We start from the raw sequence: 21,247 nt of genomic DNA, 5'->3' as shown, positions 1-21,247 counted from the left end.
CTAGCTCGGCAAGTTCACCTCGATAAATACATCGGAGGCTATATGCAACGACGTGCCCCTCCCACTGGCGATCACAACTCGGCAGGACAGCACAGCTGAGACAAAGAAAAGGTGAGCACAAGCCATCCTGAACAACCAAGAGGAGTTATTAAATGTATTTCTGGAGGTTTTGCAGGAGGAGGCAGCACAAGCTCGGCGAGGAAACGCTCTTACCAAGCTATGTTATCAATTGAAGCTAGTCCGAACAATCCTCAAACGCCTCCACACTTCCTACAGATGACGTTTCAAGCCTCCGACTTCAACACAGCTACCACGAATTTGGATGACCCTGTTTTAATCTCCACTCAATTAGGAAATCTCCTGGTAAAAAAGGTACTACTCGACTCGGGGTGCAGTGCAGACGTCCTCTTCTATTCAACATTCCAGAAGATGAAGTTAAGCAACAACATGCTACAACCTTCCACTGGAGACCTGGTCGGTTTTTCCGGTGAAAGGGTCCCGGTTTTGGGATCTGTGTGGTTACAAACCACACTCGGTGAGGTTCTCCTATCAAAAACTTCAGATATTTAATATTTAGTAGTTGACTGTTTTAGCCCTTATAATTTGATCCTTGGTCGATCTTTTTTGAATAAGTTCGGCGCTATTGTTTCTACAATTCATCTTTGTGTTAAGTTCCCTTTGCAGGATGATACTATTGTAACATTCACAATGACACTCATCAAGCCAGATATTGTTACAACAATAGTTTCAAAAGACCCAACAGAAATATACATGCACATATACACAGCATCACCAATCAAGACGAATTCCAGTTATGGCCTACCTTGATCCAAGGGCGGACGTTCTCGAATGACCCACCCCAACGGAAGACTTACAAAAAATCTATTTTGCAGATAGCTCGGAATAATTCACCTACGTGGGATCTACACTAAGCTCGGAGGGAAAAACCTCATTTCAAGCATTTTTACAACAGAATGCCGACCTATTTGCTTGGACCCCTGTAGACATGCCAGGCATCGACCCATCTGTAATTTCTCATAAGCTGGCATTGGATCCCTCTGTCCGACCTATATCACAGAGGAAAAGAAACCTCGGCCTTGAACGAAAGCAAGCCTCCCTGAAAGAAACTAAGAAGCTTATCAATGCCGGCTTCATACAAGAGATCAGATTTACGACATGGTTGGCAAATGTCGTCATGGTAAAAAACATAACGGTAAATGGCGCATGTGTGTTGATTTCACCGATCTCAACAAAGCATGCCCAAAGGATTCCTATCCCTTACCATCTATTGATTCTTTAGTAGATAATGCTTCGAGCTATAAAATCTTAAGTTTTATGGATGCATATTCTGGTTATAATCAGATTTTAGTGCATCCATCCAATCAAAGTAAGACTGCTTTTATTACTGAATATGGAAATTACTGTTATAAAGTTATGCCATTTGGTCTTAAGAATGCAGGTGCAACATATCAACGCCTCATGGACAAGGTATACGCCGCACAAATCGGCAAAAACCTCGAAGTTTACGTCAAAGATATGGTAGCCAAAACAAAGCTCGGCAACAACCATCTGGACGACCTTGCAAAAATATTCCAACAAATCCGAAAATATAACATGAGGTTAAACCTAGAAAAGTGTGCCTTTAGCGTGCAAGGGGGCAAATTCCTCGGCTTCATGCTTACCAACCGAGGAATCGAAGCAAATCCGGAAAAATGCCGAGCTGTGTTGAATATGACAAGCCCACAAACTATCAAAGAAGTCCAACAATTAACAGGGAGACTTGCTGCACTCTCCAGATTCCTCCCTTGCCTAGCTTCTAAATCTTTCTGTTTTTTCCAAACACTAAAAAAGAAAAAAGCTTTTCATTGGACTGATGAATGTGAACAAGTTTTCATAACTATAAAAGAAACTCTCTCAAAGCCACCTATTTTACAAACACTTACAAACACCCATCCAAGGGGAACCACTCTTTTTGTATTTATCTATCGTTGACTGGGCTATAAGCTCTGTTCTTATTGTAGAAAGACAAAAGCAGCAACTGCCGATCTATTTCACTAGCAAAACTCTACAACATGCCAAACTTCGCTATTCGAAGATTGAGAAGCTAGCTTTAGCTTTCGTGTTCTCGGCCCGAAGACTTCGGCCATATTTCCAAAGCCATGTCATCTATGTTCGCACAGATCAGCCCTTACGGCAAGTCCTTCAAAAACCAGAATTAGCTGGCCGACTAGTAAAATGGTCGGTTGAGCTCTCCGAGTTCGACATCCGATATCAGGGGAGAGGCCCCATAAAATCTCAGTATTTGGCATATTTCATTGCCAAATACACAGTTCCAATCTCCACCGAAGACTCAGCCCAATGGTCTTTGTACGTAGACAGTTCATCTAATCCACAAGGCTGTGGAGCTGGAGTTTTACTTGAAGATGGAAATGGTAACATCATAGAACAATCTCTACACTTCTCTTTCAAATCAAGCAACAATCAAAGTGAGTACGAAGCTCTCATTGCCGGCCTCAAGCTCACCGCCAATCTAAATATTACCAAAATCAAGGTATATTGTGATTCCTTGCTCCTCGTATAACAGGTAAATGGCTTGTACCAAGTAAAAGATCCTTTACTATCCAAATACCTTGCTATTGTTCAAAACTGAATTTCAAAATTTTCTAAATATGAAATTCAACATATACCTCGGGAGAATAACAGCCGAGCTGATATCCTATCTAAGCTCGCCAGTACTCAAACAACTACATCATCACTTTATCAATCCATGCTACTTAAACCAAGTATAGAACTAATAGAAATTCTAAATGTCACACAAGATGCAGATTGGAGAACACCTTACCTAGACTATCTCAAAACTGGAATATTACCAGGCAAAATCGAAAATACTTGGCACTTTTGCCGACAAGCTTCATTTTTTGCAATATATAACAATTTCTTATATAGATGAGGATTTTTTTTGTCCTTTGCTTAAATGTCTCTCTAGATTAGAAGCTGAACTTGCGCTGGCCGAAGCACATGAGGGAATCTGTGGCACACACCTCGGAGCCCGAAGTTTATCCTCGAAGATACTCCGAGCTGGCTTCTTTTGGCCAACATTGCAACAAGATTGTAAAACAAAAGTAAAAGGCTATGACAATTGCCAGAAGCACAGCCCGATTACACACCTTCCAGCCGAACTCCTTCACAGTTCCGAGGTAAGTTGGCTCTTCAATCAATGGGGGCTCGACATCCTCGGTCCCTTCCCTTTAGCTGGGCAGGTAAAATTTTTAATAGTAGCAATTGATTACTTTTCCAAATGGATAGAGGCACAACCTCTAGCAAAGATCACGTCACAACAAAGGTTTCCTTTGTATGGAAAAATATTATTTGTAGATTCGGCATACCTCGGCACATTATCGCTGATAATGATCGCCAATTTGCCGATCATAAATACACCTCCTTTTTGCAAGATTTAAAGATCAGACAACATTTTTCATCAGTAGAACACCCGTAAACAAATGGCTTAGCCGAGACTGCAAACAAAGTTATCCTACACGCTTTGAGGAAAAAGCTTGACAATGCCAAAGGTCTCTGGGCCGAATTAGTACCGGAGGTCGTATGGGGGTACAACACAACGATCCACTCAACAACAAAGGAAATGCCTTTCCGACTGGTATATGGTTCGGATGCAATGATACCAGTCGAGGTCTCCCAGGCCTCACTCCGAACTCAAATGGCCGACCATACTACAACAGATATAGCTCGTCAACACGACCTAGATACCATTGAAGAGATTCGTTCTTTGGCAGCAATTACACACCGAGCTATGCAACAGCATATAGCTTGGCGATACAATCAGAAGCTCCATCCAAGGTCCTTTCAACTAAATGACCTAGTGCTTAGACGAACCGAACAAGCTCGAAGGCCCCCAACCCATGGTAAACTAACAGCAAACTGGGAAGGTCCCTTCCAAATCATTAGGTACTCGGCAATAGAGCCTACAGACTAGAATCTTTGGATGGTAATACTCTCCCAAACACTTGGAATGTATCATCTTTAAAGTTGTATTACAGTTAGAATTCAGGGACAAGCGAGTACTCTTTTTCCTACTCACGAGATTTTTTCCACAAGGGTTTCGCTCGAAGAGGTTTTAACGAGGCTTGCCTACTTGCACCTTTGTAACCAAAGGTCCATAAATACATACAACATTTTATATTTTTAATTTACTCTATCCTGCTTTGAGCATCTTTAATTTCTTTCCAAATTCAAGTAATTACTCTGCCGATCTATATCCATAATCAAACAAATCGGACTTGACCGATCAAATATACAAATTGCCGATCTATATCAGACAATCCTATCCTTTCAATTATATCTTCATTAGATATACCCATCAAACAACTAATGACTAAGGTCAATCAATAATATACAAATACATCTTACTACTCTCCGCATTACTTGCAACTTTTGCAAAATAGCAAAACTATCATTTATCTTTTTGAATCACAATTCACAACTTGTGGATTATCAATCCATCCTAAAATTCAACTAAGGTTCCAAACCTACAGTTTCAAACAGCATCTCTGTAGAGATGACTAACCAAACAAACATCACAGTTGTATGAATTACGCAATTGATTCAAAATAACTACTAAAAACAATCCATACAAGCTCAAACGCAATATTATCTAACCATCATCAAATATATTGCCTTTTCTTTTTCGGTAAAGCAAAGGAAAAAACAGTCAAAAGCTCACCAAGGAGCAAAACAGTTTACCAACTACTACTATTAAATGTCTCAAACAAAAAAAAATACTATGATCAAAGCAAATATATTACTGTTCCACATTCTCATCCTCCTCTTCGGCAGCTCCAGTATCGTCCACCATAACTCCATCTCGAATGAACTTTCCCGGATCCATCTAGGAGAAATAGACCTCAGGAACCAGGAACTGGGCTTGAAGAGAAGCTCGTTCAAATCCTTCAACAAACGAGTCAAGAATCATTGTTTCTTTTCTCTTTTCCATCTCTTTCAATTTTTCCATAACCTCAACCATCCGAGCACTCATATTGGAGAGGTCAGATTCTTTCTTCTTCACGTCCTCTACCTCCTTCGCATAATTTTTCTTAGTCAGCTTCAATTCTTTCTCAATCTCAGATAGCCTGGTTTCTAGTTCAGTAACCTTAACATTTTTTAGCTCCAGCTCCTCCTTCAATCTCAAGTCTTGTTTTTGTTTGGCTACTTTCCGATGTTTTTTCTCTTGACTGCGCCCTAGGCTCGCCAGCGGAAGACCTACCACCTTCAACATAGAAAACACAACAAATATATATACAAATGTATATCAACCTAAAACACAAATCACAAAATAAAATATACAAATACCTGCATATATTGATCAATAGCAACGTCACCAACTTCCTCCGCCAGAGTCACATCCGCCGATGTCTGACAAACTTCGTCGGCAACAACCATATAGGAAAAATCCTTCCTCCACAGTGACGAGCCATCAATCTAATCGGCAACGTCATGCAACTTCTTCTGGTTTTCAAAAAACCCTTGAATTTCCTCCATTGGGACCTCATCACTAACATCCTCGGATTCCTCAGATAAATCCACCACGTCATGTTTTCTTTTCTTCAAAATCACTTTTACTCTTCTCGGCTTGGGTTGATTCACCTCGCCAGCACCAACAACTTTCTTGGCTTTTGAGGTCAACCCCTCCTTATCCAATTTCTTACTCTTCACCTGAGCTCTAAGGGTCGCCGCGGAAACCCCAGGATATTTTCCTCCTGAAATCAAACAAATCAAATAGTTAACACAATGTTTCGGTTTTACTCACACCACAGCATTTAAAAATCTCACCTATATAATCTATTACTGCCTGCCTATTTTCATCCCATTGCAAAAGATCAAACACTGACATCAATTCCTTCCGATTAACGGCTTTCACTAAATACTCAATGATGCACTCATTTCTTGCACTAATGGTTTCTGGCCCCAAAATGTTCAGAGGCTCCGAACACCACTAAATCATAAACTTTTCCCCTAAATGCACATCCATATAAAACGGGAAGTCTCCCTCAGCATTACTAACCTTCACATACATCTCCTTAAAGTTTTTAAATGACGACTTATAAAGCTTAAAAACCGCAAACCCATGCGAACTATTCAAGTTCATCCAACCCCCTTTCTAAACACCTTTAGCTTGAAACAAATAGAAAAACAACTCCACTAAAGGTGTCTCTTCCAGAAACTCCATTAGAATTTCAAAATTGCGAAGAAACACCCAACATTGGAAGTCAGTAAAGGAAAGCTTTACCCTCAACTCTTCCAACACACTACTGTACATGTAAAAATACTCAAATCCCTCCCCCCTGTGAAATACACGGTCACTGGAGGAACAGGGAAGCAACTCCAACCGAACCCCAGAACCACCCCTCACAATCAAACTCTTGTCTATTTCCTTCACAGCATCCTCATCTAAGAACAGAGACGGATGCTTCCTAATGTCTTCATTTGACCAATCGTAAGACCAATCTATCTTTTCTTTTTTTCTCTTTTTCGAAACCCATTCGCAAAAAGAAACAAATGAAGAAGACTAGAAGTTGAAGAAAGTACAGAAAAAATAAACCATACCTCTTTTGCTCATGTTTTTCCAAAGTGCCTCTGATATCAAACAAAATCTTTGTATCAACACTGAAACCGTTTGGATTCCAAAGCTTTGAATTAAAACTTTAATACTATTTTGGAATCCACTAACCATCCCATTAGTTACCTCAAGAGTAATTATGTGCATTAGAAATACGCACGTCCCTTAATGGCCATTTAAAGTTGTTTTTTCTCTCATAACAATTAAATTAAATTATTCTTTTAATAAAGCATCTTGAATTGGGGGTTCCAAGGCTACGATACGCCAGTAGCCAAGTTATGAACTCACTCAAGCAGCCGACTTATGATTCATTAAAAGCTCAACCTGCTTCGTTAAAATGCATTCCCAGGCTAAGCTTGGGGACTATGATACGGCTGTTACAAATACTATGTCAGAACTCGGCATTATGCACCATAACTCGGCAGTTACATTATAACTCGGTGTTATACGTTACAATCAGACTCAATGGATTACATCCTGGAATAAAACCGTCTAACCAGGTATTATTACTCATTAATGCCCAATAAACTACTATTCAATTAAGATGATCAACAGTAACGTAACCGACCTAGTTCACCTCACCTATAAAGGTATGATATCTCATCATTGAAAAAGGAATTTGAATTCAATATACTAACTTAAGCATCAAAATAACTTTGCATGTACACTTCTCCCATGTTTGTTCGCTCTCTCCACAAGCGTGTTACAAGCTCAAACTCCCAGAACTCACAAATTCAGTGTCGAAAGCTATAATTCGGCGCCATCACCAGGTGCCGAGTTTCCTCCAAGGTATTCATACAAGAACAAGAAGTTATATATTTGAGAGATGTGAGACTTTAATTAACAAATTTTATTGATGATCAAATAGTGCATTGTTAAAATCAATTTACGGTTTTCGTTCTTTCTTTTTTTTTTTTTTTAATGCATTCTTGAATTCCATGGTAATATATACAGTCCTAGATTTTATTGTACTTCTATAGTTGCATATCCTTTTAGCATTTCTATTTTCTTCTTCGACAAACAGCAATATACTTTCATCAAATGATAGATTCTTTTTGCTTTTAATGTAAAATCTTTATGCGAGATTTAATAGTGATATATAAATCCATTTATTGTATGAGAATGGAAATTCATTAGCTCAGTTCATAATCCAAATGAATTAAGTAAATTAAAGGTACTATATTATATCTTATTTTTCTCTTTTTTTAGTAGGACCAGTATTTAGATTATATTATCAAAGGACGAACCAATAATCCAATTTCAAGCATATATACTTCTAGTTAAGAGATTTGTTTTTTAATGGCCTTGAATACAAAAGATGCATACTTTTATGTTGTTCTAAATTACATGATAGTTATATTTTAATTTGTTTCTGAAATAAAAATACGTAGAAACAAAAATACGGCCACGAATTGAGAGTAACACTAACTAACATAAAAATATTTACAAATTGAATTCTATTTTTCGTTCTTGAAACAATTAATAATTAAGAATTTGTTTCTGTTTTTACGTTTTACATCTTTTTTCCTTTTTTTTTAATCATAATTTTAGAGATGAGATAATTGTCTCTTTCATTCAGCACCGTTACCACTCTTTCTACTGCTGTTGCACCATATTTTTTAGTTCTTTTGTGTTATTGTATTTTACTTGAATTATTTTACTCATAATACGTATGTTTCTAATATAACCGAATAATTACTATTATTTGGTGCATACTTGAGAACGCGAACAATAAAAAAATTAAAAAAAAAATAAAAAGAATCATTAAATTATGGAAAAATATGAGGAGTCAATGAAATATTTGTATAATGTATACAATGAAGGTTTAGAGAGTATTAGAGATATAATCATTAGTGTTATCTTTTTCCATCAGCTGAAGTTTTTGGGATGAGTAGTATCATGACATGATATTAGAGCTCTAGATCCGAAAGATGAAGAGTTCGATCCTCTGAAAGACAAACAACAGAAGCAATGAATACAAACATAATGATTTATACAACATTTCAATATATCAAATTAAACACAATAGACAATGAATATAATCAAAAGAATATTAATCCATTAGTAGAATTTTGTCAAAATCTATTAACATATTAAATTTCTTATAGTTAAATATTAAAAAAATTTAGTCAAACTTTAAAAAATCTTAGAACTGTGATAAAAAGAGGCAAGAACTTTAACAAAAACAAATATTTCTTCCCTTTGAAACTGTAATTAAAAAAATGTGTAATAAAAAGAATAAACAAAAAGATAAACGTCTAATCATCAATTCTTTTAAAAAAAATCTATTCGTAAATATTTTTAAGATAATTAATATTACTCCCACATAAAAATATGTTTATTTCTAAATATTAAAACTCATAATCTGTTACTTTATTTATCACTTCTAATAACATGTTATTTTTTAAGATATGCTACATTCTCTCTTCACCTACTAGATATTTATAATTTGCATTGACATCTTAAGATATATTTAATTTGTATTTGTATTTTTTGTTTTTATTTTTAATATTTTTTATTTTTTAAATTTTATAAAAAAAATAAAAACAAGAGATAAAAATTAAAAATATTAAAAATAAAAATAAAAAATAAAAACGCAAACCAAATGTACATTTAAACTTTTGTTGTATCTATCTCCCATTCTCTCCTCAACTATTCAAGGTTTCATTATATTCTGAAAATAATATTATTATTAATTTAATAGTAACTAAATATGAAAGCAAATGTTTCTCTAAAAATATATATATATATATATATATATATTTTTTTTTTCTATATATCATAGGAGCCAACTCAGTGAGAATAAAATAGTGAGCTCGCTCTAATCCATGGAGTAGTTAGTAACCTATAAAATAAAAATTTATTAAATAAACATATAATTGCATAACTAAAAGGGAGGAGGGGGAGGGAGGAGTAATAAAAAATATTAAAATAATAGTTTACTAAATAATAATAAAAATAAAATTATGATTATATGTTATACATGTTTGTCGTCTCATTGCTTCATATAATAAAAATGAATAATTTACTAATTAAAGATGGATACTATCAATTGTTCTAAATCTGAATACACTATAATTTTATTCTTTAATTTTTTTTTTTATATAAATCGTGACGCTTCTATTAGTTTTAAGAAAAAATATAAAACCTAGTAAAAGACTACAATTTATACTTTAAATTTATATGTATAAATGGTTCTACTAGTATATATTTTAAAGGTATCAGAAATATAACATTTTTCACATGAGAACTCCACAATTTACGTCAATATTAAAATTATGGACAAATGAAATAAAATTATGGACGCACGAAACATGAGTAATGGGAGTGTGGCTGATTTTAAACGAAATGAATGAAATTCGTAAAAATTCACGATTTATGGTGAAGGATGTGTAAAACATGTAAAGAATCAACGATTTATGCATAAATTATTAATTTCTTACATATTTTACACATCCCCTTAAACAATTCATTTTGTTTAAAATCACCCCTACACCCACTAGTTATATTTTGTGCATCCATAATTTTGTCTCACTCATCCATGGTTTTAATTTTGACATAAATTGTGGTGTCTTCATGTGAAAAAATATATTACAATATAAACAAAATATATTGAAATGGAAGACAATGACTTAGTATAAGCAATTAAAAAATTTTTGGTATTTTGGTGATAAGAAGAAGAAAGGTATATTGGTGGAAGAAAAAAACAAAAGCCATATAAGAGCTCTAATAATATTGTGGAAAAAACACCTAACATTCATCATAATAGTTCATATATGAAATTGCATTCTAGACAAGAGTATTTATAAGCTCATTTCATCTTAAAAAAATTACTATATTTTCACCTAACGCCATAATCATGGATAGATACATGAACATGTATAATATTAACGTAAATTTGATTCTTTATTATTAAATTAGTATAATTATAATATAATCTCCTCTATATATATAACCTTAAAAGGAAAATAGTAAAACCCAGATCCTTTATAAGAATAATAAAAAAAAATTTATTAATTACTGAAGATTTCTTTCTATTTTTTTGATCACCATATAAATTTTGTTGACTTTGTATGTATAGGAAATATGAAATTGGTAATCTATCTATCTATAATATAAGAGAAAATAATTCTTATATGTACATATAAGAGAAAATAATTCTTATAAGAAGATTTCTTGTTTTGCATGAATGACTAATGACAAAATCCATTTAATCAGACAAAATTAATTCTGTCCTTTTTCTACTTTTACTTTGTAATATATGTTCAATATTTAACCCTAAATGTCAAAGTTCTAATTTATAAGTTATCCAGTTAATATTAATCTTCGTTTATTTATTTATGTTTTATATAAACGGTTATTTCATAAATTACTTAGAAAAATAGTACAGTAAAACTTAGTTTTGATATAGTTGTTACTCATCAGTCTACGAAATTTGTCCATTTCTTTATTGCAACTATACAAGATCACATATATAAATTAATCAAAATTAGTTTATATGATTAAACAAGAACTACTTTTCAGTCATCAACCCCTCAAATGAATGGCAAGCTTTGTTGTTGAGAGCATTAATACTGCTTCTCACAAAAAGATTGGGAAATTTCATGTCAATTCTTTAGAGTTTAACACACATTCACTAGGGACATAAAATTGAAATTTGCAACTTTTTATATATAATTTTGCTCAAGAATGACAAAATTAATGGAAGTTTACTATATGCATGTAGCAGTTGCTAATTCATGTAACACCCTTATTAATAGAATATCATGCTTAACTCATATATCTCCATAACAAAATCTTATGAACAAAGAGAGCAAGCAATGTATGTATTACAAGCTCAAATGCAAATTGTTCTTGTATGTTGATATGGTTATTAATGGGATGCTGTTATGCTGAATTTAGAATGATGATGATGATTTTCATTGATTAAAAGCAACTATAACAATTAACATTGACAACTGAAAGAGCCAATATACACCAACAACTAAAAGAGCATCTTAATCAACTCTACAAGTGCACCCAACTCTGTTATCTTTTCTTTTTTATCACTAGAAACAAAAGAAAAACTTTGAAGTTCCAAATCCTGCTCTAATTTGTTTTGAGTTCTTGATTGTAAGCTATATGGTGAACACAATCTCTTCACAAGTAACACACTACATTGCTCTCTTTTCCCTTAGATGTCTTCTCCTATATACATACAAAATATCAGGCTTACCATCTTTCTTTCCAATTGCTTCAGCCCCTTCCTTTCTTGGAATTTCCTGAGCAGAATCTTGCTTAATTTTTCGACTCTTCTCATCACGCCCGGGATTCTCTTTGCTCTGAAATTCATCTACCGATTCTTGCTCGGGTATTTCTGTGACTACTTGAAGAAGTTCCATAGGTGTGGCGGCTGGATCAAGCTCCAAGCAGCCTCTAGGAGCATTATGGCCTTCTTGACCAGTGAGCAAGTACGCAGGTACTTGGTGCGAGAGGCGAAACATCTCTGCCTTTGGAATGTTTTTTATTCTCCTTGGATCCCTGTTCCGGCAAAACACTGTCTTGAAACCCTGAACTTTACCAAGTGGAGCAACATTCACACCTTGCTTCTCATTGTAGTCTTCCAGCACTTCCACCATGTCATACTTATGAATGACTTCGTCTTTGGTAAATTGGTTCCAGTCAGCAGACCAGTTCCGATACAAGGCCCAAACATCCCCCTTCTTGGGATATATATGCACAATCCCTCTTGCACCTTTTGTCCATTGAACCTTGTGCGAAAAGGAGTTAAGACTGTTATAGACAACATGCTTGCTTATTCTGAAATCCCCAGAGGTCTTGGGAAAGCCAGAACTAACCCACTCTATTGGAGCCAATTCATCGTTTGTCTTCGAGTTAAGCCAGCTAATTCTCATGTTGAACGGTTTCTTTGAGATCACATCGTGAATCAAAGCATAGTAGCGTGGCATGCCATCGTCCTCATCATAAACAGCCCACACCTGGTTTGCGCCAAAAGCATTTTCAATACGGTCCCCATCGAAATCATGGAAGTCCGGGTCTGGAACACTCATCAAGACTGTATAATCAGCCACAACTGGATCAGCAGGAGGGATATGTTTTTTGCCAATTTTATCAGAAGCAACAATTCCTTGTGCACCAGGTTTTGCACCACGAATAGCATTTTTCGTGTCAGGTTTTACAGCATATGTAATCTTTTTGTTCTCCTTCTCTATGACATCTTTCGCCTTTTTCTTGTCCTTCTCTATGATCTCTGTAGCAGCATACTTTGACTTTTCCAAATTCCTTGCTTCAGAAGCAACATTCCATTCTTCAAGCTTTTTCTGAATTTCCTTTCTCGCCTTCTCCATTAGAATCTTCTTCATTTTCTGTTGTGGTATTTCCCAAAAAACATTACGTTTGTAGTTTCCAGCAGCACTCATCCTTCCGGTTTCAGAATTATCCTTTTCAGACCCAAGTTCATTTGCCAAGCTTACTCCTTCGTGTCGAGAAGCTACCCCATTTTGTGTATATTTCCTATCACTGTTTACTTTGAATTCACTTGTGCGGATTTTTTTCCTTGGCCCATCTCCTTTCAGAGAAGAATTTGAACCAAATGAACAGGAATGAAATGTTGAACCTGCAACACCAGTTTTCTCAGCAGCAAGGGCATTGTCGGGTGTTGAAGCTTCGCATGCCCTCTTCAAAGTATCAGATGGAACTTTGAAAACACCAGGAGTTTCAGCAGCAGTAGAAAATGACGGCATTCTCGAAATGCCACCAGGCATGAAGAGAGAACCTGACCCGAATGATGAGTTGACAGCAGGAATTGGTACCTTTCCCAAAACATGACAGTTTGCTCTCATTCTGTTAAGGTTATTTTGGTTCATCTGAGAAATGCTTGAAGTAGATGAAGCATTTCTATATACACGTGGGGGCGATGCCTCAGAAGCTACAAAGGTCTTGTTGCAGTTGAAGCAGGTAAGTTTGCAGTTGACAAAATGAGCATTGTACTCAAACTTTGTCCTGCAGGACAAGCACATGGTCCAAAATGTCGGGTTCATTGACGTGGGAGGTCTTGTAGTTTGAGTTTGATGTGTAGCACTCCCTTGATCTCTATTCTTCCAGTTAGCAGCATTTAAGTTACCAAAGAAACCACTCGGACGAGCTGGTGCAGATGGTTTCCCACAATATATGCCAGAGAAGTTGCGCTTTTGGTCATACTCGACTCTCTTGGCATTATCAGACAAACAAGTCCATGCCTGTGTGATAAGATTAAATGCCTCGTCTGCCCCTACCGATTTATTTTTATCAGGGTGCAGAATAAGAGCCAGTTTCCTGTAATGTCTTCGAATTGTTTGGTCATCTGCCATTGGTTCAACACCAAGGACCCTGTACCAATCAACTTCACCATTAACCTTTTTTTCAGCCGAAGCATACACCTCAATAGTGGCCAGCAATTGACGAAGGCCATCAAGATTAGGATACATGTCTTGCGCCTTCTTTGCAAATATCTTTGCACTGCTTAGGTCCCTCTCAAGTAGCGTCTTCTCGGCAAGCTCTTTAGCCTTTATGGCGTCGTCTTTATTACATTCCATGTTTGGCAGTTTATTTCTCTAAATGGCCACTAACTCCTCTTCTATCTTTGCTTCGGTATATTCAAGCATTGCTAGTGCTTGGCATAAATGTGCAGTATAAAGTTGCTTTCTTCAATTACAATATCTTATAAACCCTATAAATAATCCAAAATGGAACAACTAGGTCACCAACAAAGGAAAGAAAAAAGAATCAGACAATAATAATGACAAAATCTTATTGAGATAACCGAAATAATGCTTAATGTCCACTCCTTAATGACAATTTTTAAGATATAGCAAAAACAGCAGTCAATGAATAACAGAGTTCCATCCAGACCTTACTTCAATCCATACCAAAATGTTACCTAAATAACCACAAATTGAACACATGTAATCAAGTACCGAAATGCTCAAAGAAGCATATAAATTTCATGATTCAAAGTTTTCTCCAACATATTTCAGCAATTTAAGTCTATTAATACTTTCCCCAACCACAATCCAGGGAAAATCTTAATCCTTCCCCCATCAAACAAAATTGCAAGGAGAATGGGATACCACAACACAATTTCTAAATACCAAGACCAAATGTAATTTCAATCCCTTTTCTCAATGTTAGGGCATCAAAACAGAGCATGCTTCTCTTATAACTAAATTCTTGCCCATGGAGCTATTCAAATGCAAATACTTTACCAACAATCACAAGGAACAAGAGCTTAGAATAAAATTAATAACTCAAAAGAAAGGGGTTCAAAAAACATTAATTCATTGCTCATGCACCCTACAAATGAACAGGCAATGGTAACCAAAAATGAAAGGCACAAATTCGAAACATAGAAAAACTTGTCTAATGCTTTTTTTTTCTTCTTTTTCTCAAGAAACATAAAATATGTGGCTCATGCAAGAACAATTGCCAACAAAAAGGAATGAACAATGAAAGCCAGAAAACAAAATAAAAAAAATAACAAAAAATTGTACTTTCAACAACATAAAGTAGGGTTCCTAATTGTCCATCCTTTTCAGAAAGACACACAAATTCATCACTCACTTACCCCTTCAAATGAACAACCAACAACGACAACAACAACAGAAAAGATATGAACAACAAAAACCAAATTCAAAATTTTGCTGACTACAAAACACATGAAATTTTTCTTCCAGATTTTTCAGAACAGATAAACTCACCCAAACAACCCTTCAAATGAACAATCATCAACAACAACAACAACAACCAACGAACAACAAAAATAAAACAAAATTCAATATTTTTCATACTTACAAGCATAGGAATTAAGGTTCTTAATTCTCCACAGCAGCGCTGATACCGTTAGCACACATGAACACTGAGAATCACGAACATTGCAATTTCCGCAAACCCCAATGGCGGTTCCTGTTACAATAAAAAATAAAAACTCGGAAAAAAAAGAAAACAGTACAAAACCAAACACAGAATCACAATCCATAATTTAATATTTATTTTTTTCTGATTTTTTTTTAGTATCAGATGGTATCAGAGGAGATTAAAAGAACAAACAAAAACCAAAATCAAAAGCAGAAAAGAGAAAAGGCACATTGATGATCATAACAACGCGGTACCTGAAAGTGGCGCCAAAAAACTCAGAAGCTGAAACGGCGACCGGAAAATGAAGCGAATGAGGAATTTGAGCTGATAAAGGTGGTTGCTTTAGGTTATGATGTTGGGTTTGGGAATTTGAGAGAATTTGGCTCCGATCAAAAGAGAGTTTCAGAGCTTACTCTGTGCGGTGCATGGTTTCGCCAAAAACGACGAAAGGTTTTATAATGTTTTCTCATCACATTGATGCTACACAAATTTCTTATGTAAAACCAATTATCATAAATATGGTATTAAATGGAGAGTTTAATTACTCTCTCACTCTATAATTTCGTCGAATTTTTAATTAGGTCTTTATATTTTTTTTTAATTAGGTTCTTATACTATATCAGATTTTATAATTAAGTTTTTACCGTAAAAAAAAGGTTAGAATTAATAAAATATTATATTTAATTATACAAAATATTCAATCAAATATTAAGTATCAGGCATATTTATTTTGTTTAACGAAATATTCCATTAATTTCAATATTTTTATCATAACAGGAGCTTAATTATAAAATTTAATACGGTATAGGGACTCAATAAAAATATATATATATATATATATAAACCTAATTAAAAATTTAGTAAAATTATAAGGACTGATAGAATAATTAAACCTAAATAAAGGTTTGGTTAATCTATTCTTTCTGTACTTTTATCAAATTTATAAATAAATTTTTATATATATATTTTTTAATTAAATTTTTATATTATTTTTAATTTTATAATTAAATTATTTTAATATTAAAAACGTTAAAAATAACGGAATATTCTTCTCAAAAAATATATAATTTTAAATACTTTTAATTTGTAGAGAAATATTTTTTGAATTTTACTATTTTTTATATTGGCAATGATCTAATTACAAACTAAAAGTAGTATAGAAATCTAATTAAAAAAATATAAGAACTTAATTATAAATTTAGTAAAACTACAAGGATGAACGAATTAAGTAAACCTCAAATACATGATTTAATTTGGTGTTAGCATAAATGTATAAATTAAATTTTTAAGGTTATTATTGGTAAAAAATTTTATGAATAAAATATTATTTTTGTCTCTAAAGTTTATAACCTCAATTTTCTATTTATATAAAACTCCAAATTCTAATAATTAATCATCAATACTTTAAAATAAAATAAAAATTATATTAGTGATCGTTGGTAGATCAATTTTACTTACGTACTGAAATTAAATACTATTGATTTTTCAATATGCAAATTATTTATGTCAAATTTAATGGCGGGACAATATTAAACATGCTTAAAACATTTTTGGAATTAAAAAAATAGTTAAAAATTTTTGAAACTGAAATATGACATTTGAAATGTTAAAAACTAAATTAAAATTTTGTCCAAATATATTATTATTTATATTTCTCTTTCTATTATTTATATGAAATCATCTTTGAAAGATAAAAATATCATTTATTTTTTTAAGGTTATTTTATAAAAAAAAATTTACATATTTTAAAAGCCAAAATAATAGTATATCCTTTATACTTCCTTTTGAAATAATAATCTATAAAAACGAATTTAATTAGGTGACAACATAAAATATTTTAACTTTTGTTATCAAAACAAAATTCAATAAATAACAACGGCAGTAATAATGGTAATGCGTCATTGCGTCCTCATTTATATGTCTGTCTACCAAGTAATAAGTCAGTAAGATATTATTTCATTATTTATTAAATACATTATGAAACAAATATTATATATATTTTAATATAAAGAATTTTACATGATCATCCATTTAAATTTAGGTGTTTAGATAATTTTTCAAATAATAAATTTAAAAAATTAGTTATTTTTGCCGATATGTTAATATATAATTAATTGTCTCTGTATAATATATATATACTACCATTTAATAATGTTGATGATATTAAATTATTTTAGAAGATGTATTATAATAACTAAGGGTAATATCATTATGGCCTAACTAAAAGTGTACCAGAGTTATCATTTTTCATTCGAAGAACTTGGTCAGTTATCATATGGATATTTTTGTTAATTTTATCCTTTTGTAAACTAATTATTGGTGATAAAAAAGAAATATTTGAAAAGAGGAAGTATAGGAAGTTAATGGGTATTTGTACAATGTTTATAATGGGCTGTATTGTGTTTGATTTAGTAGAATATCAGATGTTTATTATCCTTAGGGGTGAGCATGGGTCGGTTTGGTTCGGATTTATGGTAAAATTAGAATCGAACCGATCAAAATGTAATTGGTTTGGTTTGGTTCGGATTTGTATTTTTTTGTACCTGTACCCGAACCAAACCAAACCGATTAAGAATGGATTGGTTCAGTTCGGGTAATTGGGTACCCGATGACTTTGAAATTCATAAAAAAAAATCAAATTTTTATCTTACAAATTCAACAAGTACAATAAACATGTAACATCAATAGAAATAATCCAAACATGTTAAACATCAAATACATTAAAAACTAAACTCATTAAAATCCAAACATATTAATAATGAATAATCATTGTCTAATAGAAAAGCCATATATATTTTTTTAGTTTTTTTATTTAATTAATATATGATCGGATTCGCGGGTTGGTTCGGACTTCGCACCCCCAAAATCGATGCCTAAACCAATCATTAACAAAAGCTATCGGTTTGGTTCAGGTTGGACCCAATTACCCGTTGGTTTCAGAACCAATTTAATTGGTTCGGTTTGGGTTCGAACGGATAATCGGGTACCCGCTACCCATGCTCACCCTGAATTATCCCTGATACCCGGATGGTTATTTTGGATAATATGGATGTATTGTATTTGATAAATTAATAATATTTTATCTTAAATGTTCATTTTTAACCAAATAAATAGTCAATTATACACATTATACAGATCCTGTAATGGCTCTCGGAATTCATTTGAAAATTGTGTGTGCAACTTTTCTGAGTATTATTATTCTTGTGTTCAAACGAAGCCTTGCGTGTGAAACGTTGTGTTTGTGAAAGGGTACTTCAATGAAGTAACTAACTCTATAAAGACAAAAAAAAAAAAAAAAATTATTTATGGGGTATGCTAAAGAAAATACATTCCTATTTAAAAAAAAAATATTTAGTACAGATCCAAACACTTTAATTTCATAACCAATTTATGGTGATGACCTCAATTTTGTTTTTTTCTTAAATGCAGATATGATTAATGTTTCCTTAAATAAATCATTGGATTATGAGAGTTCTATTACCAAGTATGATTAGGATCACAAATCAATATCCGACCAAAATTGGAAGCTATGATTTACAGTATCCAACTCTTAAGATTATGCCATCTTACAAAGATACTATTATTAAATTATGAAAAATTCTTGAGACAGTAATTTTTAGTCATTATTTAATTAGTATAAATATTAAAATTATTTTTAATAAATAAATTTTATTAATTTATATATATAAATTCTAAAAAATATGATATAAATTATATTAATTTATGTATATAAAATTTTAATAAATATAATAATAAATTATATATTTTTTATATATAAATTATCATTAATTAAATATTAATAAAAAATAATAATATTTATTAATCATGTAAATATTATTATTTACATGATTAGTAAATAATATAATGTATTCTAAAAATATTAAGTCTTTCTCCTATTAAGCTATACCTGCTAATATTTCTCACTATATCAAGGATATTATTTCAAGGTATCCGTTCAAAATGTATTTTAAAAAGTAATAAAATATAACACGTTTCATAGCATAAATGTTTATTAGATTCACAAATAATAATGACAAGAAAGACAATAACCAAAATAAATTTCTTTCTTTTTTTAGTTTCAAACAATAAAGATTATTGTCAATGAGTTATAACTCAAATGACATAGTTTTTTCATATCATCTAGAGATCGCGAGTTGAATCTCAATCCTATCTTTAGAAAAAAAAAAAACAACAACAAACATTACTTGATTATTACATACTATTCAAGTTTTAGGTTGTATTTAAAAACCGTTGCAAAATAATAATAAGAACATATATAAACCTATTTAAAATAAAATAAATATAACAACATATAAAATATCTCTATTTTATGGCATAAGGGATTTTTACGTAAATAAATTATTTGAAAATTAATATTATACGATTATTCTAAATTAATTTTATTTATTTATTTGTTTTTTTTTATGTAATTCATAACAGGATAAAATATTTTATCATTTATACGTAAATTTTATTATCACGATTTAGTAGGGTTTTGAGTTTAAATTAATAAATTTTTACATCCTATCATGATTTAATGAGTTGAATGCAACATATTGCTAAATCAATGTACCCTACAACAATTTAGCATAAGGCACAATAAGAATAAAATGCATTTGTTATGTTTAATCAAATATCACTCTTTCAAAAAGTCTAACTATGTGAATAAAAAATTTATTTAAAAAGACACAATATTTTACTCATTTCTTTACTAATTATAACATTATTATCGTCATAATAAATTAATGTAATCTACTAATGTCTACTAAATTCGATTAGACCACACATGGTTGATAAATAACAACATTACACAATATAAATTTAGACAATCAACATGGCCAATCAAATTAGATTATTATAGACTTTTTATAAAGAGTTTAATTTTGATGCACTGATAGTGTAAAGTATTTTATATAATCGTATAATCACATTCATTTTTTTAGATGATCATTCACACAGTCAATGTGAAAGTTAATTATTTTTACTGATGTGATATTGCATAATTAAATGGTTTAATTACTCTGTCAGTTCCTATAATTTTATTGAATTTTCAATTAGGTCCATATACTTTTTTCTTTTCGATTGAGTCCTTATACCGTATTAGATTATGTATTAGCTTCTGCAATTTTCGCAAACCCCAATGCGGTTCCTGTTACAATAAAAAATAAAAACTTGAAAAAAATAGTACAAAACCAAACATAGAATCACAATCCATAATTTAATATTTATTTTTTTTTAATATCAGATGGTATCAGAACAAATTAAAAGAACACACAAAAACCAAAATTAAAATCATAAAAGAGAAAAGGCACATTGATGATCATAACAACGAGGTACCTGAAAGTGGCGCCAAAAAACTTAAAAGCTGAAACAGCGACCGGAAAATGAAGCAAATGAGAAATTTGAGCTGAGAAAGGTAGTTGCTTTATGTTATGATGTTGGGTTTGGGAATTTGAGAGAATTTGGCTCTGATCAAAAGAGAGTTTCAGAGTCTTACTCTGTGCGGTGCATGGTTTCGCCAAAAACGACAAAAGGCTTTTGTTCATACCTGGCCCAAAAGCATCAGCCAGGTGACAAACCCCAATTTGACGGTTTGTTTTGTATTGATTTTTGGGGATTTTATCACCTTTTACCCATATTTATTCAAGAAATAGCATGGTTTTGTATATTCTCCTTTAATTGTGCTTGAATGTGAAAACATGCTTTTTAGGACTCAAAATAGCT

At 32.5% G+C, this 21,247-nt stretch overlaps 1 protein-coding gene across 1 annotated transcript; it reads right to left on the bottom strand.

Moving 5' to 3' along the window:
- Positions 1–11,518: 11,518 nt before the first annotated feature.
- LOC112772645 (uncharacterized) lies at positions 11,519–15,950 on the bottom strand. The gene is made up of 3 exons (XM_025817611.3): positions 15,778–15,950; positions 15,461–15,571; positions 11,519–14,339 (listed from the first exon to the last, which is right to left on the bottom strand). Exon 3 carries the CDS (start codon positions 14,203–14,205, stop codon positions 11,785–11,787), a length of 2,421 nt encoding a protein of 806 aa, XP_025673396.1. The 5' UTR covers positions 14,206–14,339; positions 15,461–15,571; positions 15,778–15,950; the 3' UTR covers positions 11,519–11,784.
- Between the last annotated feature and the right edge of the window lie 5,297 nt (positions 15,951–21,247).

Source organism: Arachis hypogaea, chromosome 18 (assembly GCF_003086295.3).
Source record: "Arachis hypogaea cultivar Tifrunner chromosome 18, arahy.Tifrunner.gnm2.J5K5, whole genome shotgun sequence".
NCBI classification, from domain to species: Eukaryota; Viridiplantae; Streptophyta; class Magnoliopsida; order Fabales; family Fabaceae; genus Arachis; species Arachis hypogaea.
This window is presented reverse-complemented; position numbering and strand designations above follow the sequence as displayed.